General features: G+C 52.9%; 1 protein-coding gene across 3 annotated transcripts in view; it reads left to right on the top strand.

Annotated features, from left to right (window-relative positions):
- Positions 1 to 6,377: 6,377 nt before the first annotated feature.
- Positions 6,378 to 22,470, top strand: part of LARS2 (leucyl-tRNA synthetase 2, mitochondrial) — a gene marked incomplete at both ends in the record, with an annotated part of 77,197 nt that continues 61,104 nt past the window's right edge. For all 3 annotated transcript variants that reach the window (XM_080715225.1, XM_080715224.1, XM_080715226.1), the window contains 2 exons: positions 6,378 to 6,611; positions 11,421 to 11,549. In XM_080715225.1, coding sequence (XP_080571351.1) covers positions 6,378 to 6,611; positions 11,421 to 11,549 — 363 coding nt within the window. The remainder of the gene's footprint in view (positions 6,612 to 11,420; positions 11,550 to 22,470) is intronic.

The following is a 22,470-nucleotide window of genomic DNA, read 5'->3' on the forward strand; positions in this document are numbered from 1 at the left end:
AGAAATGTGGCAGGTTCTGGCAAGGAAACACATGTGTGTAAATGCAGGTACCACTGTGACTTTTACGATCGCGTCCAATCACAGCACATGCGTTTAATCAGGAGAGGTAGGACCGCCTGCAGGTGCGCACGCAGAGGCAGGGGGCTGGGTACAAGCTGAGCAGGCGCTCTGTTTTCCTGACGCCCAGTTCTGGTCTTGGCCAGGTAATTCCCTCCCGGGGCAGAAAATCAGGGCTGAGGAGGAGGAAATCAGGAAGTGAGGCGTGTGGTCCAGAGCCCGCCTGACGGCCCCACCATCTTCCACCCCTGCTGGAGTCCATCCAGGTCCAACTCCACGCTCTCCTGCATCTGCAATAGCCTTTCTTTTTTCTTTCTTTCCTTTTCTCTTTTTTCTTTTTTGTTACTAGGGTTTGAATCCAGATGCGCTCTATCTCCGAGCTAGAACACCCCCAGTCCTTTTTATTTTTATTTTCTTATTTTTATTTAATTAAAAATATTTTTTTGTGGTACTAGGAGTGGAACCCAGGGGCTTTTTCTACCTCGGGGCTATACTCCCAGACCTATTTTATACTTTATTTGGAAACAGGGTCTCACTAAGTTGCTAAGAGCCTCACTCAGTAGCTGAGGCTGGCTTGGAATCTCTGCGATCCTCCTGTCTCAGCCTCCCAAGAGCTGGGATGACAAGCGTGCGCCACCACGCCCGGCTTTCTTTTTATTTTTAAGAACAGGGTCCTTACGCCGGGCGCGGTGGCGCACGCTTGTCATCCCCGCGCTTGGGAGGCAGAGACAGGAGGATCGCGCAGGTTCGAAGCCAGCCGCGCGCGCTGGCTTAGGAGACCCTGTTTCCAAATAAAAATGTAAAAATAGGTCTGGGAGTGTAGCCCGGAGGTAGAAGGGCTTCCAGGAACCCCAGTACCACCAAAAAAAAAAAAAACAAAAAACAAAACAAAAAAAAAAACCACAAAGAAACAAAAATAAATAAATAAAAACAGGGTCCTGCTAAATTGCTGAAGGTCTTGCTGGGTTGCTGAGACTGACCTCGACCTGTCTCAGCCTCCTAAGTCGTGGAGTCACAGACACGTACCAGCACACCCGGTGAGAACAGACGTGGGGCGTCCCGCACTCGCCTAGAGGGGCCAGGAGTTCGGCCCGAAGGGGCGGAGCTACCGCAGAGCCCCGCCCCCAGAAGCTCCGCCCGCCCCGCGGGCTGCCGGGAGCCGCCTTCTCCTCTCGCCCCGCCCTCGCCCCGCCCTCCCGCTGTCCTTGTCCGCGCAGCCGCGACCAATAAAGTTGTTGTTCTGTCAACATGGCGGCGCCCATGGTGCCAGGCCGCCCGCGCGCGCTCAGGGGCTCGTGGAGCCCGGCGTAGAGGAGCCCAGGCCCGGCCCGCGCGCAGGTAACCCCGCTGCGGCGACCCCGGCCCGATCGGAGGTGCGGTTCGCCGGGGGGGAAGGGGAGGTGCGGGCGGGTCCGTGGTCCCAGCCTCGCCGCCTCTGAACTGCAGGATCTCAGCCTCGTCTTAAGGTGTGCAAGCCTCGGACCCTGTTGCGAGCTCTGGACGCTTTTCCAGTACAATGCACGTGTGCACATGGCTCCCCGCTGTCCCCCTAGGCCACCCCTGACCCATGCTCCAGCACTGGGGGCTTGGACGCAGTCCGAGGTCCACCCGTGCACCCCGGGGCATCCAGGTCCTCGCCACAGCTTGTTAGGACCGAAGGCCCTCAGAAGTCATGGGTCAGCCGGGCGTGGTGGCGCGAGTTTGTAATCCCAGTACTCGGGAGACTGAGACAGGAGAATCACAGGTTCAAGGCCAGCCTTAGCAGCAGAGTGAGGCCCTCCGGAACTTACTGAGATTCTGTTTCAAAATAAAAAAATAAAATAGGGCTGAGGGTGTAGCTCAGAAGTAGAAGACGCCTGAGTTCAATCCCCATTATCACACACACACACACACACACACACACACACACACACGGAAATCATCGGGATCTCCTCCCTTACCTTATAGTGAGATAGTGAGAACAGGTGAATTTCAGGCAGAAAGTAAGTTGCCTGAGGTGACACGGGGGACTCCTAGCTGCAAAACACAAGATGTGGGTTTTGACCTTGGCTACTTTCTGGGTATTTACCCCGACACTTTTCCCCTTTCTTTGGGGGGCACACGCATGCCTTCCTGCCCTTCTGTCAGGTCCTCCTCTTCTAGGTTCCTCTCTCATCTGTGATCATTTTGGGTCCAGTCCTCAGGTCCTTCCTGTTCTGGAAAACCTTAGCCTTAGGTTCCAGGTGGGGTTGAGGTTAGGGCTGGCCCTCAAGAGGGAGAGCTAGGGGGATTGATGCTTTGGGAGGGTGTGGATGGAGAGATGCGATTCCAAGCCAGAGCTAAGGAAGGCAGGGGCCAAGTGTTGCTGAGTGTAGGACACCTGGGCCTTGCACATTCCTCAGGGCCCTCTGATACACCTGGATGGCAGGCAGGAAGAGGAAACGCCCGCAGTTCTTCAGCAGAGATACTTGGGGTGACCGCGCAGGCCTGGGAAGTGCGGGAAGGGAATAAGGCTGAGATCCTGGAAGTTGTGTGCAAGTCGCAGCCATGTGTACAGACTACTGGTTCCTAGTGAGTTCTCCTAGCAAATGAGAACCTGAGAATGGCCTTGAGGACCCCAAAGCCGAAGGGTGTGAACTCTGTGTGTTTGTTTATTTATGTGTTCATTTTTGCAGTGCTGGGGTGGAACACAGGGCCTGGCACCTGCTAGGGCTAGACGAACACTACCGCTGAGCTACCCCCAGCCAAGAACTTACACTATCTCCTGTGTTTCTTTGTCTTTTTCAGTGCTGGGGTTGAACCCAGGGCCATTGCACATGCTAAGCAAGCCCTCTGCCCCTGAGCCATAGCCCTGGCCTTTGGACTGCTCTCAAAAGATCTTGTATTACCAGATAGGTTGTCCCTTAGAGAGGTAGAATCAGTTGACATTTCCACCTGCAGTGTACAGACATGCATCCATTCTCTTTATTTAAACACATTTTTGCCAACCTGATAAGTAAAATATTTAATTATTGCTTCATTTGCATTTCTTTGATTAGCTGTAAAGCTGATCTTTTTAATATACTTATTAACCATTGTATGGCCACTGTCCTGATTTCCTGTGCCGTGTGAGTTGCTAGGGGTTGAATTCAGGGCTTTGCACATGCTAAGTAATTGCTCTCAAACAGTGATACCCCTGACACATTCCTTTGTGCTTTTTTGGGGGGCGGTGTTGGGGTTGAACCCAGAAACATTCTACCTCTGAGCTGTACCTCAGCCCTATTCTATCTTTTACTTTGAACCAGGGCCTCACTAAATTGCTGACGCTGGTGGTGAACTTGCAATCCTCCTGTCTTGGCCTCCCAAATACCAGGATTACAGGTGAGCACCGCCATGCCCAGTTACCTTTGCCTATTTTTTTTTTAAAGGACTAGGAATTGAATCCAGGAACATTCTACCTCCAAATATCCTCCCCCAGCCTTATTTTTGATTCTTTATTATGAGACTTAAGATCTCACAAAGTTGCAAAGGGCCTCACTAAGTAGCAGAGGCTGTCCTCAAACCGTGATCCTCCTGTATCAGCCCCCCGAATGCTGGGATTACAGTGTGCGCTTCCACGCCCGGCTGGATAATCTGTCGCTCTGTGATCTGCTTGTGCTTTTTCTTTAGGGACTTTAAATTCTTTACGCGCCCAGTTCTACTCAGGCTTCTCTTGTCCACGGGCCTGTGCAAAGGAGAGGTTCTTAGGAGCCAGGTACTGTGAAAGCTTATGCTTGGCATTAGACAGGGCATGGGATTGCATGTCGCTTATGATTTGGTGCTAAGTTAGTTTTGGAGACAGGATAGGAATTTTAAGTGAAAGAATGACCTTTGTATTATTTATATTGACAGTCTGTCTACACTGTGGTATGTCATTCATCACAATGACTCACCAGCATTGGAACCAGAAACTTGGCAGATTGCAATTTGGGTCCGTTTATATGTTCATAATGTTGTGTTTTCTTGAGAGGACAGCCTTGCACAGTCTCCTGTGTGTTCTTCGGGAATGAGTCTGGGAGGGAAGCAGTGGCATCTCAGTGCCTGCTGCTGCACAGACAGACCTTGGCTTGCAGAGGTGTGGAAGTGCTGACCTAGCAAGAGAAGCACACAGTCTAGGGCTTCTCTGGAGAGTTATTTTTAAGCAAGTAGAATTGCCTTCTCTCTACGAAGCCTGTGTACATTTGGTTGGTCATAGAGAGTTTCTAGTACTAACCCGTTGACCCTAATACCTATAGCCACATCCACCAATTTAAAATAGCTAAGCCCAGCTGCTATTTTTTCAGTCTGTCTCTGATTCCACCCCTAAAAAAGCAAGAGGTGCTAAATGTAATGAGAATTGATATGTCAAGGATTTGGGCAGATCTGTTCCCAGAATGCCATGTTATTTCATGTGAGTGTGAACTCCACGTTTATAAGCCTACAGTGGCCTTCCAGGCAACACTGGTGACCCAGTACCTTTTGGAGACAGGCCAAGCCCTAGTAGATAGGGAGGAAGTTTTTGAGAGAATCAGAATGAACACCAGTTCAGAATGCCAAGTTCATTTCTCTAGTTTTTAAAAGATTTGCTTCACTGCTGGACATGGCACACACCTATAATCCCTGTACTTGGGCGGCCGAGACAGGAGGATCAATCACAGTTCACAGCCAGCCTTGGCAACTTAGCGAGGCTCTCAGCAACCTAGAGAGACCCTGTTTCCAAATAAGGTATAAAATTGGACTGGGGGTGTAGCTTGGAGTAGCTTGAGTTCAATCCCCAGTAGCAAAAAAAAAGAAAGAAAAAAGGGAAAGAAATCTGCTTCGCAGTAGCAGCTCGTCAGTGCTATTATGTAAGACAACAGAAAGTTTAGGCTATTTAGTCATACTTTTTTTTTTTTTTGGTGTGGTACTGGGGGTGGAACCCAGAGGCTTTCTACCTCTGGGCTATACTCCTAGACCTATTTTTAAATATTTTATTTGGAAACAGGGTCTCAATACGTTGCTGAGAGCCTCACTAAGTAGCTAAGGCTGGCTTTGATCCTCCTGTCTCAGCCTCCCAAGCGCGGGGATGACAAGCGTGCGCCACCACTCCCGGCCTAGTCATACTTTTTAACTATTTGGTGAAATCTCAACCTCAATACCTTATTATTATTAATTATTTGTACTAGGTATTAAATCCGGGGCATTTTACCTCTGAGCTATACCCCCCACACCCTTTTGATTAGCAACTTAGCAAAGCTGGGTGCCTTGCTAAGTTGCTGAGCCTGGCCTTGAACCTGTGATCCTCCTGTCTCCGACTCCCAAGACCTGGGATTTCAGGTGTACACCACCACACCCAGCTTCAGCTCAACCCTTTAAATAGCGTTAAGACATGAAACTTCTTCCGTGATGTCATTTCCAGAATTCCCTAGGAGGAAACCAGTAGAACAGTAAAGTTGAATTTTGAATTGCCACTGGTCACCTGGTGGGCCCAGCGTGCATTCTCTTCCAAAAAGCTGCATCGCCTCATTGCTGCTGCACAGTGTGTTATATATTTATTTGTTGGTTTCTTCTCTGCTTCCCTACTAGCATGTAATTGCCAGACAGAAGGAATTCATTTGTTTTGCTTTTTGCAGTGCTGAGGATTGAACCCAGGGCTCCTGCGTGCTAAGCACACATTCTGCCTCTGAGCTACGCTCACAAAAGGGGACTGCTGTCTCTCCAGTGCCTGGAAAAGCGTACGGGCCTCAAGACCCCCTAAGGAGTTGGAAAATGAGTGAAGAACTAAATGAATAAGCAGGCCTCTAAATAACGGCTGCGCCCTGGCTTAGCCTGGAGGCGCTATTTAATTCGTAATATGTATGAAAAGTGCTAACCGTAGCTCAGATCTGTGGTCCTCCTCAGAGGCCTGTGTTCAGATCCCTCCTGCTGGCTGCGCCTGGGGCCAAGCCAAGATGTGCTCAGCGAGCTTTGCACCAGGAGAGGCACAGCGCAGCCTGCTCGGCAGACCTGGGCGGCCCAGAGACAAGGAGGGCGCGCCTCCCCGCACCGGATCCCGCAGGAGCTGCCTGGCGGCTCCCTCTCTATGGGGTTTGCGTAGCTTTGGCTTCTGGGGCATGAGCCACTTTTATATTCCATGAAACATTTTTGTTTAAACTTCTAAAATATTCTTTTCAGAGAAAAAGTGATCCAAAGAAGAAGTGAAGGGCTGTGAACAGGCAGGCCACTGGCCGGTGCTGGTGGGAAGAACGAGCCTAGAAGAGGTTCCGGGCGCCCCGAGCGCGCCCTCCCGTCCTCTCTTCCTGGACCGTCCAGCCTCAAGTGCGCCCACCCGTCCTCTCTTCCTGGACCGTCCCACCTCCTGAACCATGGCGTCTGCTTGGCGGGGACTGGGTTTCTGTGCCTCTCTCCTGAAAAAGCAGCTGAGCGGTGGGCCAGACGTCACCAAGTGGGGAAGCAGAGTCATCCCCCCCTGTGTCAGAAGGATTTACAGCGCCACGGGGACGTGGACCAAAGAGTACACGTTGCAGACCAGGAAGGCTGTTGAGGAGTGGTGGCATCCACGGATTAAGGAACAGGCCTCCCACTCTTCAGAAGCCGACGTGAGTATTCGGAGCCGAGGAGGAGGGCCGCAGGCTCGAGCTGGTCTAACGTGCGTGGCCCTACCCGGACGATCGGTCTGTGGGGGCGACGACGGCGGTGCACCTGTGTCCGGGGGGAGGGCTGTGAGAGGGAGGGAGTGCCCAGCCTGGTGGGTGTGTGCATGATGGCGCTGCAGGTGCAGGCTGGGAGTTCACCACACCAGGAGCACCGGCAGGCTCCTGGTCCATGGCTTGGTGGCGTGGCTCTCGGGCCAGCAGGGCAGATGTGAGAGTCCAGGAGAGGCGCTAATGTGTTCTGACAGGGACCTCCCCTTCCCTGGCACGACCTTGGCCTCCCTGATGTCCTTCAGCGCTGCGGTTGGGGTACCAGCCCCTTTCTGGTGTGATCTGGCGTTGGGGCCCGCCTTGCAGAAGCTCCTGGAGCAGTCAGTGGACGCAGGCCTCTGGGCCGCAGCGCAGCACTCCACAAGTTCTGTTGCGTTGTGCTGAGGGAAGTGGCTCCCCCTGGAGCCTGGCCCAGCGGGTCGGTCTTAGACATGCCGCCCTTGTTTCTTGCTGCTGGTCTAAGTGACAAGTGGGAGGCGTGATTAGTCCCTCCGAGATTGGAGTCTGGTCATAGCAAAGCAGGGTAGGAGTTCCGCTCTTCCCTTCTGTCCCTTGTAATCGTGATGGTCACGTGATCTGGGCCGGCCCGGTTGGATCGGCTCGGGTAGGCCAGGCCGGCGCGGACATGGCTGGCGAGGTTCACCTCCCGATCTGTACTGTTAGCACTCTCCTCCAGACACCTCCAGACACCGGGCGAGAAGAGGGGAGCTGTTTGTGTTCAACAGGAAGATGACGTTAGCGTGGCTTAGAAAATCTCGAAGTAAGACAGATGTCCTATAGAGCAAGCGAAATGACCTGATGGAAGGTTTGAGCGTGACGGTCATCTTAGAGTGAAGCTGGACTCCGCCATGCGGAAGTGAGAGCGTGTCCGCAGATGCGCTCCACACTCGGCGCAGTTCGCAGACAGGCTGTGGGGAGCAGCGGGCTGCGCAGGAGCAGAGAGAATCGCACTTCTCCCTTCTCAGCCTGGATTGTGAATTATTGACGTCTCAACATTTTGAAGTTGATTTTGTGTGTGTGTGTGTGTGTGTGTGTGTGTGTGTGTGTGTGTGTTACTGGGAGTGGAACCCAGGGGTTTTTCTACCTCCGGGCTACACTCCCAGACCTGTTTTATATTTTATTTGGAAATAGGGTCTCACTAAGTTGCCGAGAGCCTCACTAAGTAGCTGGGGCTGGCTTCGAACCTGTGTGATCCTCCTGCCTCAGCCTCCCGAGCGCGGGGATCACGAGCATGCCCACCACGCCCGGCTTGATATTGACTGTGTGACAGCTCATTAACCTTAAGCATTTTGTCTTTTGTTCTGGTGACTGGACCCAGGGCTCCCACCACTGAACTGTCTCTGCGGCCCCTTTTTATTTTGAAACAAGGTCTTGCCAGGCTGCTGTGTTTAGTGCCAAGTTGCTGGGCTGGCCTCAGACCTGCATCCATTAAATGGAAAAAAGTAACCATGTTTCTAACTGGGGAAATGGCTTAAGGCTGTCATGTGGTCCCCTGCGGCAGTGTGTCAGGGTTTGCATGGGAAGAGGAGGTGGAGCGACCGGTTGGTAAGGAGCGAGCAAGGCTGCTGTACTTACTGTGCCTCCTGGGAAATCAGTGTGGGCCGGCCAGTCACGTGACCGCCTTGGTACTCAGGCCAGTCACGTGACCTCCCTGATTCGCAGACAGGGCAGTCACGTGACTTCCCTGATTCTCAGACAGGACAGTCACGTGACCTCCTTGAGTCCCAGGCTCCTTGTGTCGTCTATTTCACAGAATTGTTTTGAAAATCCAGTGAGAAAACATGGCTGAAAGCATTTTACAAGCTGAAGTGTTACGTAGAGAGAAGGTACATGTGCTCCATCTTTATTAGGCACAGGGAGTCTGACTGGTGCTGTGGATTCTGCAGCAGTACTCTTGATCGCACTCTGGTACCAGGGATACTTGAAGTTGACCCCGATGGATTTGTGAAATCACATGTGTTGGCAGCGTCAAAAAGAATTTCCATCTAATGAGCACTTACCGTGCCGGGCCTCATCTCTCCATGGGCCTTCTACCTGACTCTAGAAACAGCCCTGAGGAGAGGTGTGGTGCCCTCATCTGGGGTAGGAACTGCCAAGGTGCTCAGCTGGTGTGCGGCTGAGCCGGGCCGGCCTCCACCAAGCGCTTGACCCAGAGCTCCAGCCGCGCGCCAGCCCTCCTCACGTCATGTTGATGAGCAGACAACAGAGCCCGCCCTGAAAGGCACAGGGGGCTTAAGCTGAGTCCCACAGCCGGTGGCAAAGCTGGGACCGGAGCGAGGTCCAGCTCTTGGGTCCGCCCCCCTCTCCGCATGGCGACAGCTTCAGAGCGCGATCCACAGAGCAGACGTCACCTCTCACAGTCAGAAGCCGAGAAAATATCAGGGCCCACTTATAACACCATCCTCTCCCACGCGTGCAATCTTAATTTCTCTTTAAGGCTTAACTTCTTACACTTTTATGTAATTATGAACATTCCCCTTTCACTCAGATTCCTGCTCGGTTATACCATAAACTCCCATCGTTTCTCCTCCTTCCCACCCCACACGGCAGAGCTCAGTTCATTGCCAAGGAGGAAAATGACTTAATTCATGCAGGAAAGCAGAAGGCAGGGCAGGCAGCAGCTGGGTACGTTCTCTGCATGAGCAGGAGCGGCCAGGGGCGTTGAAGGCTTTCCCAGCAGTGCCTTCCTAGTCGCGGGACCATCTGATTTCACTGCTGATTTATCTTTGTTGAATAAAAATGAGAGTCTAGTGAGGAAGCTCTATGTGGAAAAGGGGTTCACGATCCTTAAATATAATAGAGCGAAATAGACTAGCATCAAAATGAGGTGATCGTGCTAAAAATGTTCTCTGTAGAACTTTTAAAATGAAGAACTAGAATAGCATATGTCCGGGATTTTACTATTTTTCTAGCTCCCAAAGAACTCTAACAAAGCATTTTCCTATATCCCTAAAAATTCCCAGAGAAAAGGAAAGGGGCCTAATCTATTGCAGGAAGGAATAAAGAAAACTGTTTTCAAAGAGTGGGCGTTTCTTTGCTTTTATATTTGCACCTTGTAAAAGAATGGGCTGTTGCACCTCTCCTGAGGGACTTGTTTGCAAGCTACGAGGATTTTCTGTCACTCTCGTGCGTGTGTGCATGTGTGTGTCGCTGGGATGGAACCCGAGCCTTGTGCAAGCGAGGCCAGCGCTCCACACTGGGCTGCTTCTCCAGCCTGCCCTCCTTCCTAAGGCAGCGGATCCCCGCGTCTCTGTCCTCTCGCGCTTCTGCGGGCCCCTCCAAGTTCTGCTCGTGACCACGCCCCCTCTTTTAGCTGCCACTTCAGCAGCTCAGGTGACTCTGGAGCTCTGCGTCCCCTCCTGCAGGCGTGGCTCACTGGGAGAAACACTCTCCGGCTCTGCCGTGTGTTGGCGGCGCTGTCAGTTTGCTAAGCTTTGCCGAAGGCTGTTTGAGAACAGGTCACAAATCTGACTTCTGGTTTCTTCTGCTCATCTGACTATGGTTGCTGTCCATTATCAGCTGTGCAAATTGCAAATGTAGAAGGCACTGTTCTCTACTTGTACACTGGTGGGATTATGAATATTCTATTTTTCATTTGTTCTCGTTGCTTTGGGGAAAGATAGCTTTCAGGAAGCTTTGTAGTGCTCTAGGAAGGGAGAGCCGGAAGGCAGGAGTAGGTAAAGAAGCTGTGACGGCAGCAGGCCGGACCCTCAGGGACCACCAGGCGCAGCTCTGTTGCTCTCTCTCCAGGGGACCCCCACCCCCACAGGCCATGTAGGATTTTAGTCCTGGTGGGGGGGGGCCTCCTATGGCCTGGACAGGGCTTGTAAAGCTTGCTGGGACAATGCACTGTGGTAAAAATGCTCCCACAGGCCAGCATTTGCCCAGCAGTTATTAAACTCCTGCTGCGGGGCTGAGAGCTGACTACGCACAGCCCTCGGCCAGGAGATGCAGCTCTGTGCCGGAGCGCTTTCCTAATCCGTGCAAGGCCCTGGATTTAGTCCCCAGCACCAGAAAGTAAAGCAAGCCCGGCCTTTCCCTTGGACAACAGGTCCCCGGTGAGGAACCAGGCAGTGGCTGCTGCCTCTCCTGGAGCTCGACCCTCCAGCCCTTGAGAACAGGCACCACTGTGCCCGGGGAGGTGCCTGCCATACTCCCTGCGTGGCCTCCAACTTTCTTCCCATCTCGCACTGCTTGGGAGGCTGGAGAGTTACAGAGCGCTGACCTGGCTGTGCCTGTTTGCCCCCTGGAAAGCAGCGCCAGCCTTCAGTCCCCGTTGGCTGAGTTTCTCGGTGCCTGCTGGTGCTGCCTGAGGGGCCCTGGGCGTGGGAGGGCTTGTGCTCAGAGAGGTCCCATCATGCAGTTCAGCTCCTGTGTCCTTGCATCAAAGGGATGCGTGTGTTACGCTTATTTGGAGGAAGGAAGAGTTCTTTATGACCTAGATAGAAACTGTCTTCAAAAGAGAAACAAAAATTTAAAAATATATATATAGGTAATTAGTATTTAGAGGTTGTTCAGCATGATTTTGGACGTTCTTTAGCTTAAATTGGGGCTTTAGATTTTGAATTTTGCCATTTTTGTACACTCACATAACGAAAAGTTTTGTGAAAAGAAAGTTTTAAAATGTTATTACCTTGCCAAAATATTAGTGTGTGCAGAATTCCCAGAAATGAGTAATAAACGCTCGCTGTTGTTCTTTTCTAGAAGTCAAAGCCCAAGTTCTATGTGCTTTCCATGTTCCCTTACCCTTCTGGCAAACTGCACATGGGCCACGTGCGTGTCTACACCATCAGCGACACTGTGGCGCGCTTCCAGAGGATGCGTGGGATGCAGGTAAGGACCCTGCCACGGGTGCGTCCACACCATCAGCGGCACCGAGGCGTGCTTCCGGAGGATGTGAGGGTTGCAGGTGAGGAAGGACCCCTCAGCAGACGAGAGTGCAGCCGAGCGTGTTCAGGATGGATGGAGGAGGCTGCTCTTGTGAGGACCGCGGTGGCTTTGAGGGCGTCTCGAGCTCCACATTCTGTTCACACACACCAGACATCGTCACACAGCTCTGGACCAGCGGGGCTGCCGTGCGCCGGGAGTCATGCTAGGCTAGAGATGGGGTGGGAAGGCCAGTGCGAGGGTGGGAACCCGAGGTCCCGGGAGGAGCTCACTCGTGAGTAGAGCCATCGTACGGGGCGATGCACCAGCAGTGCAGAGGCAGGCCACGTGCTGAGTGCCCACTTCCTACCACTGTCACAAATACCGAGGGTCACCTTAGAGAGAGCTTCTAGTTCCCATCTGAGGATTCTAGTTTCCAGCCCATGATCAGGTGGACCCTGTTCTTTGGCCTCTGATGGGGGCGTAGCCCTTAAGGTGGGCAGCACATGGCAGAGCGCACTTCACTTGTGGCCAGGAAGTGAACGCGGATGAGGAGGGCTGGGAACCGGCTCTCGAAGGCTCCACCACCTCTCCATGAGCCACCGGTAGGTGGGCCTGTGGGCAGCCTTTAAGAGGTAAAGTATACCCCGGACATGGTGGCCCACATCTGTGACCTCAGTGCTTGGGAGGCTGCGATAGGAGGATCACAGGTTCACGGACAACCTCAGCGAGTAGTGAGGCTCTCAGAAAACTAGCAAGACCCTGTTTCAAAATAAAAAGTGGGAGCGATGGCACATGCTTGTAATCTTAGTACTTGGGAGGCCGAGATGGGAGGATCGTGGGTTCTAGGACAGCCTCAGCAAGTAGTGAGATTCTCATCAACCTAGTGAGACCCTGTTTCAAAATAAAAATAAAATAGGGCCGGGCATGGTGGCACATGCTTGTAATCCTAGCATTTGGGAGGCTGAGACAGGAGGATTGCGGTTCGAGGGCAGCCTCAGCTACTGCTTAGTGAGGCCCTTGGCAACTCAGTGAGACCCTGTTTCAAAATGAATAAAAAATAGGGCTGGGGTGTAGCTCAGAGGTAGAATGTCCCTGAGTTTTATCCCCAGTACCACTAAGTAAATAAATCAATAAAATAGGGATAGGCACGAGGTTGTAAGACTGCTTCTGGGTTCAATCCCCAGTGCCACACACACGCACGCGCACACACACACACACGCTCACACAGTAAAGTATAGCGCACCATGAATAGCTGATGTGCTGCAGAGATTTCTTTCTGTTGGATAGCTTCCATATTCTTTAATGAGCACGTATTAATTTTATAGTGGAAAAAGATTATAAGATAAAAATATTGGAGCGTCCCAGGCATGGGGAAGGCTCCATTGACGAGGGAGCCTCTGGCCTGGTCTGGAAGGACAGGGAGAGGACAGAGCCTCTTCCTTGGCTGCTTCCCCGAGCCCTCTCTCAGTCTAGCAGCACATCCTCTGGAAGCTGGGTGGGGATACTCATACCTCTCGTAACCATGGAGGGGAAGAGGCAAGATGGCAGAGGGGCCGAGAGCACGGCCGGCGGGCCCTGGCCGCTGGGTTTCAAGTGCCGGCCTTGGACTCATCAGCCACCCCCTCAAGACCTACTTTCCTCTCATCTTGTAAACCACGACGAAATCATGCCTGCCCCATTGGTCCTGTGAGGCTCGGAGCACGCAGCACTGGCTCCTACCCAGCACCTAGCTGTCGCGTCCCTCGACCAGCGATTAAGACACGACACGAAGCTCTTCTTGCAAGCCGTTTATTCAGGATACTCGTAATGGCGGAATGGCGAAGATCTGCCTCGCGCAGGGCATTATAAACATTAACTCCCCCAATCACTTCTTGCCACATCTCACTCACTCACTGGCTCACGCTCGTCAGGTTACCACCACGTCATGTGTTACGCAACCCTAGCCTCCAAATATGGAGTTGCTTCCTGCACAGCCATGTGCCTAATCAAGCTCAGAGGCAGGAAGCCGGCGCCATCTTTCAATGGCGGCTCACCACAATTCCCCCTTTTTGTTTTTATAGGCAACAGGTAAGAGCAGAGGTTTGACCCCTATTAATCACTGGCACCTTTTTCTAGGGACGGGTACTTGGGTGCCTAACCCGTGTGCAGTCAAGCGTACTCTTCCTGAGGACCAAACATGTGTCCTCAGCTGCAGTGCTTTGCCTTGCAACCTGAGCCACTATGCCTTAGCTGCCACGAGCCAGGCTTGGGGTGATTGTCCTGCCTCGATAGCCACACAGGCCTGTATAAACATGGCTGTATTATGATTAAAACTTTGGCGAAGACGAGCAATGCACCAGACACAAAACAACACAGCCACAACCAATAATCCCATCAAGGCCCCCAATCCAGCCCATTTCTTTAGATGATTCATGGCACGAGTTATCCAAGATGACAGTCCTTCAGCCAAACTGATGTCCACACGAGTCGAGTTGACGGTGACCACGGCAGTGCGTAATCTCTCTAGTTGGGTTTCAAATTCTCCCGTCCAGTTGCCTAAAAGATAAATTGACAACTCCCGAGACAGGTTAGCGGCTTTTGTAAAATTTTCATATTGAACGCTGGTAACACAGAGACCAGGATATCTCCATTCACATCCAAGCTGTGCAAGCTGCCATAATACCTCAACTTGTTCTTAATTTTGGTTAGATTACCAGCAGATTCCCCTGAGCTCCTAAGGGATTTCCATGTTCTAATAGCACAAAAATTTATTTGATTATAAACTTCCAAAGGAAGTCGGGTTTGATTTTGGGCATGTAGCCCTTGTCCTAAAATCATATCTCGATCCCATTGAGGATTTCCAGCAAGAGCATTAGCAGCAGCCTGATCAGAGGCATATTCTATGTTAAAGGCCTTCCATTCCAAAAATTGTCCAGGGGTGAGGCACGCTCGTGTTAATCCATTCCAGTCCCCTGGCGTCATGCAGTTTCTAGCCAGAGCTTCCACTTGGGCTAATGTAAAGGAAGCTGTGACCCCATACATGTGAACTGATTCTGCTAATGCCTTAATGACCTTAAAATCAAGGGGTTCATAAAAACAAGCACCCTGTGTATCTTGAAAAATAGGAAAGGCCAACGGGAGCTCAGTTCTAACACGTGACCAAACTTGAGGGCAAAAGGAATTATGAGATCCCTGAGTGGAGGATGGCGGTGGCCCAGGAGGAGGATCTTGTAAACCTGAGGGCATAGGAAAGTCCGGATCTAATTTAGGCAAACGAGATTTTTTCGAGGCTGAATGAATTGACACACAGGCCATTTGTTTCTTTAACGAACCCTTTTCTTCATCAGAAGAATCAGAAGAGGAGTCTGGCCCTTTAAATTCAGACAAATTCGGATAGAGTGAGGAACGGAAAGGTTCCTTTGCTTCACTAACTGCCCGTTCTGACTTATGCTTTTCAGATTTCTGTTCTTTGAGTAACTCGAGGGCGGTTTGCCCTTCCTTAATAGCATCATCATATTTTTGATCTTCTAAACAACCTCTGACCAATTTCCAAATAGGTAGAACACAGGGATTAAGGCTTCCCTGTTGCTTGGCATATTTAAGATCTCGACCAAGCTTTTCCCAACTAGGAACTGTCAGGTTACCTGAGACAGCAAACCATGGAGCAGCTCTGTCACAATCATTTAAAAATTTCTCTAAAGTAGACTCTCTAAATTCTAAACTTCTAGAATAAAGTAGCTCCTGGAGAGCCAAAAAAATTGGATGAGACTGTGAAGCCCCCATCCCAAAACTAAGCTCAAAATGAAATTCAAAAATGGTCCGCTTTGATCGCGGCTCTACCTTCGCGTTCCCGCGTCTGCTTTAACCGCAATTCCACTTTCACTTTTTCGCGTCTGCTTGACCGCAACTCGACTTTCACTTTTTTGCGTCTGCTTTAACCGCAACTCCACTTTCACTTTCCCGCGTCTGCTTGACCGCGGCTCTACTTTTCACTTTCCCGTGTCTGCTTGACCGCGGCTCTACTTCCACTTTCCCGCGTCTGCTTGACCGCGGCTCTACTTCCACTTTCCCGCGTCTGCTTTGATCGCAGCTCTACTGTCACTTTCCCGTCTGCTTTGATCGCAGCTCTACTGTCACTTTCCCGTCTGCTTTGATCGCAGCTCTACTGGATTTGCTCTCCCCTTATCCACAGGTGAGAGCGGTTACCCGCATTTTTCGCGGACCCCCCAACTTACCAGGGGACTTACCGGTGCACCTTCCCTGACGACAGCAAGTTCTGAGCTTCACGCACGGGAGCTGTTTTTTCCCCGTACGGGCCACCAGTTGTCGCGTCCCTCGACCAGCGATTAAGACACGACACGAAGCTCTTCTTGCAAGCCGTTTATTCAGGATACTCGTAATGGCGGAATGGCGAAGATCTGCCTCGCGCAGGGCATTATAAACATTAACTCCCCCAATCACTTCTTGCCACATCTCACTCACTCACTGGCTCACGCTCGTCAGGTCACCACCACGTCATGTGTTACGCAACCCTAGCCTCCAAATATGGAGTTGCTTCCTGCACAGCCATGTGCCTAATCAAACTCAGAGGCAGGAAGCCGGCGCCATCTTTCAATGGCGGCTCACCACACCTAGCCTGTGACCAGGAGATGCCGGGGGCCAGCTGTGGGCAGGAGCCGCTCAAACCGGCTCCGAGGGCGGACTGTGCGCCCCCACCCAGTTTCCTCCATAGTCCTCTCCTTGGCTTGAAAGGCACTACAGTGGGAGATTTACACCAAGCACATTAGCAAATCTACAGTGATGGTGCGCTCCTGGACCCCCGGCACCTGCTGTTCCCAACCTGCCAGGCCCGTGCAGTTGTGCCTGCCCTCCCGCTGCTTTATGAAGACTTCTTTTAGGAAGGTGATTGCGCCTTTTGCCACAGTTGCTGGACTGGCGTTGATGGCAAGAAGTCTCACGGAAAAAGGAGGTCACGTTGTGGTGTCTGTCACCTGAAGAGTTAATGACTCCTGCCAGTTGGAGATTTCAGACCACCTGGATGGGAGAAAGCGCAGGTCAGGCCGCTGGCCCCTGTGGGCACAGCACAGGTTCTACGTGGACTGTGAGCGGAGCGCTGAAGGCTTGGGTTGACGGTCACTCGAGGCTCAAGGGCGTTAGTCAAAGCTGCGATGAGACCTGCCTACAGCCTCAGCCTGGCGCAGGCCTCTGAGTGACCATGAGAACCCTGTGGAAGCCAGAATGCGAGTTTCCAGTGAACCCAGAGAAGAGCAGCAGTAACACGGGGTCTGGAGCTTGGTGTTTGAGCAGCGGCCTTGAAGCTGGAGAGAAACCCTCTTTCAGGAATCGGGAGCGGCTGTGCTGCCAGTCGGTTCCTTGGGAAGCTCACGGAATGCCTGATGACTTAGTTACGGCTCGCTCCATCTGGTGCCTCTGCTGTGTTTTCATATGTCGTGTGCACAGATGGCCCGAGATCGAATTGCCCGCCCCGCCTGGGCTGGCCTCCCGGCACCTTCTGGTCTAGGAGCCGGGCGGCGAGAGGCAGTGTGCAGGACCCCACAGGGTGCTCCCCGCAGGAAGCCGCCACCGCACTGCTCACCCCTGGGCCTCTTCACTGATCACCATGGCGGCAGGGGCGGGGGATGGGGGCTGCGTGTGGTGGAGAGAGATGGGGCTGTGTCGTGTTGGGGCTGGGGACTGCATGTTGTGGGGGACGGGGGCTGTGTCATGGGGGTTGGGGGCTGCGTGTCGTGAGGAATGGGGGCTGTGTTTGGGTGGGGGCTGCGTGTCGTGGCGGGGAGTGGGGGCTGTGTCATAGGGGATGAGGGCTGTGTGTCATGGTGGGGGATGGGGGCTGTGTTGTGGGAGTGGGGGCCGTGTGGCTGCAGAGCCCCCCACCAGCATGAGAAATCACGGGACCCTCGCATAAGGGAGCACAGTGTGTGCCTAGTTGGCTTTCCATTTGCCAGCCCATGGGCACACTGCCAGATTTTTAAATCTCCATGGCGTGTGAAAGCAGCTGATGGATTCCAGGTTTTTCCAGGGTCCCGGGAGGTATCATTTGAAGGGAGACATTGCTGCCTGGACCTTGCCTGGAGCTGGCCAGCTTGGCTGCCCGCCCCGTCCCCGAGGACCCTCACTGGGCCTAGGCACTGCCCTTCACTGCTCTGCTCTGGCTGACTCAGTTGATTTTTATATCCAAATGGAATCATGCGGAGTTTGTGTGTGTGTGTGTGTGTGTGTGTGTGTGTGTGTGTGTTACTAGGAATGGAACCCAGGGGCATTCTACCTCTGAGCTATACCCTCAGCCCGATTTTTTGTTCTTTTTTATTTATTTATTTATTTATTTATTTATTTATTTATTTATTATTTTTGGTGGTACTGGGGGCAGAACCCAGGGGGGCTTTCTACCTCTGGGCTATACTCCCAGACCTATTTTATATTTTATTTAGAAACAGGGTCTCACTAAGTTGCTGAGAGCCTCACTAACTAAGTAGCTGAGGCTGGCTTTGAACCTGTGTGATCCTCCTGTCTCAGCCTCCCAAGTGCGGGGATTATAAGCATGCACCACTACGCCCAGGTTATTCTTTATTTTGAAACAGGATCTCACTGAGTTGCAGAGGGCTTCACTAAGTAACTGAGGCTGTCTGTGAACCATGATCCTCCTGTCTCAGCCTCCCAAATGCTGGGATTACAAGTGTGCCCACCGTGCCGGGCTTGATGGGTTGTTACACTTATGTGGGCGCAGCTTTGTCTCTGGGTGGAAGGCCGGGCAGCCGGTTGGCAGAGCCTCAGCACCCTCGTGTCGTGGCTCCCCTGGCTTGTTCCTGCTGCTTGCTCTTTTCATTTCTATTTATTTTAAAATTGTCCCTAAAATCCCATGTGGCCCCTTTCAGGAGAGAAGCGCGCTTGGACGAGGCCACCTGCCTGGCCTCCTGGCTGGCGGCCAGCCCCTCGGCAACGGCCACAGGCTTCCCCAGGCACAGCCTTCCAGAGCCTCGCCTGCATTGTCACACGGATCTGCATCCTTCCCCTAGTCTGTGTGCCCTGCAGCCTCCCGCCAGCCTGAGACCCAGGCCAGCTGGAGGAAGGCAGAGGCCCTGCGGGTGCCAAGGCCCCAGGACTAGGCCCAGGCCTGTCCCACCCAGCCAGCTCCTGTCTGCCCTGCAGCAGCAGCCTGGCCTCTCTGAGCTCTCACAGCCTGGCTGGCTTGCGGGGCTCGGCGGATCTGCCATTGGAGCCAGGGCTTGTACTGCTCTGTGTCGCTGAAGGCTGGCCCCTCGGGCCACGTGTCTCTAGCTCGGGTCAGCTCCTCCAGCTCTGTTTCAACTGTAGGAAACCTGGGTGAGGCGGGAGGTCAGGAGGGATGGAGAAGCCGGGGAGTCCCCTTGGCCCCTGGCTCCCCACTAACCCACTTACGTTTCGTGGGCCATCTGGGCCCTGCGCGAGGTCCGCCCTGGGCTGTAGGCCGCTTCGCGGTCTCCCTGGCCCACGAGGGCTCGCGCAGTGCTGCAGTCTCCCTGGGCTGCGAGGCCTTGCGCCGTGCCCTGCCCTCTAGCCTTGGGCTGCAGCCGCTCCGCAGTCTCCCTGGGCTGCGAGGGCTCGCGCCGTGCCTGCCCTTTAGCCTGGGTGCTTTGCAGTCCCCTCGGCTCCTCACTTATTTTTGCTATAAGAACTAGGTGTTGCTAATCATTTTCTAGACTCTGGAAGTTTACTTATGGAGTGCCACCGTAAGCTGCTGGGATTCCTGACTCTGTTTCTGTATATTTTTACATTTATTATTTTAAATGATCGTTTGAGACATCTGCTGCCCTCTGTGATGTCACGTTCCCATTGTTCCAAGTTGATGTGTTGTATATTTCAAAGTCTATCTTCAGTAGATGTGAAAAATAAACCCAATACCTGGGGAGCGTCTGGAGCTGCAGAAAGCACCCACGCCCAAGCAGAGGTGCCCTCGGCGTGGAGGCCTCGGGTACTCACTGGAGAGGGAATGCAGATGCTGAGTTTTTGAGGGTACACGTTAGTTATGGGTACAGTTACTTCTTTAACTGGCAGAGAACTAAAACAAGTTATGGTGGTTCAAAGAAAGGAAGAAGAATTTTTAAACCCAAAGGAAGAGTTTAGAGTTCTTCCAGGGGTACTGGGTGGTTTGGATGGTCTTGGAATAAAGAAACCAAGGGCAGAAAACAGCATCAGAGCCCCCCAGCCCCCATGCTGGGGACTGAACCGGGCCCTTGTGCGTGCTAAGCACACACTCTTGACGCCGAGCTGCGTCCCCAGCTAGAAACTGCATCGTCCGCCTAGAATGGAGGCGGTTGGTCCAAACGGTGTTTAAGACGCGCTCCAGGCCGGCACGCGAGGCGGCTGTATCGGCTCTGCCACGTCAGTGGGCCTCAGCAACTTCTCAGGAAGTCGGGAGGGATGGAGGCTCGTGAGGGCCCTAGTGGTCCTCCTGCAGGTCCTCACTGCCCCTCCGCAGGAGGGGGCCTTCCCACAGCACAGTGGGCCCCCGCCTGGGCCGGCCCAGGTACACCCCGAGCCGAGGACAGGGACCCGGTCCCGGGGAAGAGATCTCCTGACTCCGAACTGCAGAAAGGCCTCCCACCGCCTCTGCTCTGCTCTTCTCCCAGGGCAGACACTGATTTTTGCTAATTTTGGTAAGAATCTGAAATATTAAACTTTTTAAGATTTTTCTAACTTTGTGTTTATAGACAGCTTGGATAACATGTGAACTAAGAATATCTCCTCATGTTAATTCCATCTGAAAACAAAAATAGAAATGAATAAGTCTATTATGTAAATGCAGATTCTGTGTGTGTGTGTGTGTGTGTGTGAGAGAGAGAGAGAGAGAGAGAGAGAGAGAGAGAGAGAGAGAGAGAGAGAGAGAGGAGGGGGGGAGGGAGGGAGGGATGGGCAGTGTCCTATTGACTATTTACAATATGGACGACTTAACAATGGTAGCGGGCAGAAGCATTGGGCCGGTGCCGTCCTGGCAGTTCTTGCAGAGACGCCACGTGGTGATTAAGTTGTCCCTTCCTGTGGAACAGTTACACAACAGTCACATTGCGCACTGCTGAAGCAGCCCTGGGAGAATTCCCCGCGCAGCTGGAGCTGAACTCAGCTGTTCTCTGGAACTGTCACAGAGCCTTCAAGTAGTCCAGCACTCGACCCCGCGTTGGATTTTTTTTTAAGCTCTTGAAAATTAAAAAGAAAAAGGAAAGCGCTGAAGGCTCTTGGGGAACCCAGGACGTTCGCCGTCCAGCTCAGGCCGTGTTCAGGAGAGGCCACAGCCCAAAGAGGGGCTGCCAGGGAGGACTCTGGCTGCCTGGGACTGAAGCCTGGCTCGGGCCAGCATCAGCAAAGCGGGAGCTTTGTTCTCACAGATCCTGGGGTTACGTGCAGGGTCCCTGGAGGCCGTGCAGAAGCCAGGTCCTCAGCTCCTCAGCATCCCGCCTCCGCCGGCTCCTCATCTGCTCTGTTTTCTCAGACATTTCCGTGGGAAGGGTGCAGGAGTAGAGCCCTCGGGGCTTAGCTGGAGTGGGCTTTGTCTAGTCAGGTCCTGAAGCTGCACGGCTGAGGGCTTGTGTATGTGGTGCGTAGCTTTAGTCCCAGGACTTAGGAGGCTGAGACAGGAGGATTGCAGGTTTAGAACAGCCTTAGCAAGGTCCTCAGCAGCTTAGCAAGACCGTGTTTCAAAATTTAACCTAGAGAATAGGGCTGGGGGTACAGCTGGGAGGCAGATGCCCTAGTACCAAAAAAAAAAGACATGTGCACATAGCTTCTATCTTGTCCATGTGTCTGTGACCTGGTGATGAAAAGCAGCGTCATAGATGCTCTCCACTGGGTGGGCACGCTCCGGGACGCGGTGTGCATACCATTTGAGTGGGGTGGGTGTAGAAGGGTACCGTGGCTGAGCCACTGGCTGCCAGAGGTGGGGATGGACACAGACCCCGAAACTGAGCAGAGATGAGGAAGCTTCGCGGGGAGCGCGTCTCACGTCAGAGGCGGGGCTCTGGCCTGCGGCGGGTCAGGAGCACTTGGGCTGCTTCACAGCCCAGAGCAGGTGCCGGTGGTGGAGCCCGAGCAGCTGTCCCGCTCTGTCTCAGCGTGTTCCCTCGCAGCGTGGGTAAGGGTGGGGTACGCCCTTAGTCCTGGAAGAAATGAGGAATGAGCCTTTCGGGAGAGTGTTGCTTGGGTTTGGGGAGGGAGCAGGTAGGAGGAACAGACGCTGTGCTGGGGGGGTGTGGCAGGTGTGCAGTGGTGTGTAGGATCTGCGGGTCCCCGGGGAGGGGCCGGGATGGCCTGCTCGGACAGCGCTGTCCACTGGCCCTGCAGGCACAGCTCTTGTTCATGGACCGAGTGGCTCATGCACTTTGGGAAGGTGGCCAGTGAGACTGAGAGCTGAGTGCTTTATTTTACTTGATTTTAGTTAAACAAGCTTGAAGACATTAGCCCGTGTGGCTGGGTTACTGGACAGCACAGCTTCCTAGCTGGAGAGTTCTCCAGGAGATGAGCTCTTTGAAAGCCTGTAAACTTATATGTATATGCTTATAGTGCATATTTTTGGAATCGAAGGAAGCTTCTTATAATTTTAGAAAAAGGTTGGGGTCACCGGGCGTGGTGGCGCACGCTTGTAATCCCCGCGCTTGGGAGGCTGAGGCAGGAGGATCGCCCAGGTTCAAAGCCAGCCTCAGCTAGTGAGGCTCTCGGCAACTCAGTGAGACCCTGTTTCCAAATAAAGTGTAAAATAGGTCTGGGAGTGTAGCCCGGAGGTAGAAAGCCCCTGGGTTCCACCCTCAGTACCACCCAAAAAAAAGAAAAGAAAAAGGTTAGGTATATTAAAGACAATACAGACAAGACGAAGGAAGTAAAGGGTTCTCATGAGAATGCCTGCTCAGAGACCCCTGCT

This window comes from Muscardinus avellanarius, assembly GCF_963383645.1.
Source record: "Muscardinus avellanarius genome assembly, chromosome: 18".
NCBI classification, from domain to species: domain Eukaryota; kingdom Metazoa; phylum Chordata; class Mammalia; order Rodentia; family Gliridae; genus Muscardinus; species Muscardinus avellanarius.